Source organism: Camelus dromedarius, chromosome 26, assembly GCF_036321535.1.
Source record: "Camelus dromedarius isolate mCamDro1 chromosome 26, mCamDro1.pat, whole genome shotgun sequence".
Lineage (NCBI taxonomy): Eukaryota > Metazoa > Chordata > Mammalia > Artiodactyla > Camelidae > Camelus > Camelus dromedarius.
Genome location: NC_087461.1, coordinates 11,612,913 through 11,614,391, shown reverse-complemented (window position 1 = coordinate 11,614,391; position 1,479 = coordinate 11,612,913). Strand labels below are relative to the sequence as shown.

The window sequence follows — 1,479 nt, the reverse complement described above, 5'->3', positions numbered from 1 at the left end:
TCTTTTTCATGCATGAAAATGAGAAATTTGGACCATAAAACCTCTAACAATCCCTCTGGCTGTGAGATCATAGGAAATGATAAAAAAAAAAAAAAAGAAACTTCAGCTCAATTTTAACTTTTTCACATTTTTGCTGTGCTTGTATCCCCTGCATTATAATGATAGTGTTTTTGATTTATAAAACTTAACTTGAGGCACTTTCAAATCCATCCACTCATTGGAAAGATGCAGTTGGGGAGAAAGGATCTTCACATTTTCACTCACATGTTTTTCTCTGACAACTGCTAAGCCTGGAGAATTTATCAGAGCCATAAAATCTTGACCTGGAGGGCCCCAGTCACCGGCTTCTCCAAGCAGCATCTGCGGCCCGCCCGGTACAGCCGCCTCCCCGAGCCCCCAGCTTTGGGGGGCAACGAAGGGGCGGTGGAGGGGCCCTGCTCCTCGGGCAGTACTTAGAGAAGCCAGACCACCCTGCCGTCCCGCCGGCCCTCCCTCTCTCCTGCCCGGGCCCGCGTGCCACTTTGCCAGAGGGACAGTCGGCCCAATATGTCAAGACCGCTGATCACTAGATCGCCTGCTTCTCTGCTGAACAACCAAGGCATTCCTACTCCAGCACAGCTCACAAAGTCCAATGCGCCCGTCCACATTGACGTGGGTGGCCACATGTTTACCAGCAGCCTGGCCACCCTCACCAAATACCCTGAATCAAGAATCGGAAGGCTTTTTGATGGTACAGAGCCCATTGTTTTGGACAGTCTCAAACAGCACTATTTCATTGACAGAGACGGACAGATGTTCAGATATAGCTTGAATTTTCTACGAACATCAAAACTCATTCCTGACAATTTCAAGGTACATGCATACCCTGCCTTCTTGGGACCCAAGCGCGGACCCCACTGACCCGAGCGTGGGCAGGAGAGCTTCTGGAGCCCCGGGGAGGGGTTGGATGTGGTCCTCTAGGAAAAGCCTGTTTGTGGCCAGGGTGCACGAGGTGGGCCGTGCCACGGTGATTGAGGGTTACACTTTGTTATATGAAGAGGCAAAATACTTCCAGCTTCAGCTCATGTTGTTGGAGATGGAAACATGGAAGCAGGACAGAGAAACTGGCCGCTTCTCAAGGCCCTGTGAGTGCCTAGTGATGCATATTGTCCCAGACCTCGGAGAAAGGATCACACTCAGCCGCGACAAGTTCTTGATAGAAGAAGTGTTTCCAGAGATCGGTGATGTCATGTGTAACTCCGTCAACGCAGGTTGGAACCGTGACTCGACGCACGTCATCAGGTTTCCACTAAACGGCTACTGTCACCTCAACTCAGTCCAGGTCCTCGAGAGGTTGCAGCAAAGAGGATTTGAAATCGTGGGCTCCTGCAGGGGAGGAGTGAACTCATCTCGGTTCAGCGAATACGTCCTGTGGCAGAAACTGAGGCGGATCCCCGTGGACCCTCTGTCATCCGGATAAAGCAAGAGCCTCTGGACTAA

The 1,479-nt window shown here is 50.9% G+C and overlaps 1 protein-coding gene across 1 annotated transcript; it reads left to right on the top strand.

Moving 5' to 3' along the window:
- Window positions 1-476: 476 nt before the first annotated feature.
- On the top strand, window positions 477-1,479 carry LOC105104737 (BTB/POZ domain-containing protein KCTD1). The gene is given in 3 exon segments (XM_010998495.3): window positions 477-852; window positions 1,016-1,427; window positions 1,430-1,479. Coding segments are annotated over 3 exon segments (768 nt in total). The 5' UTR covers window positions 477-546.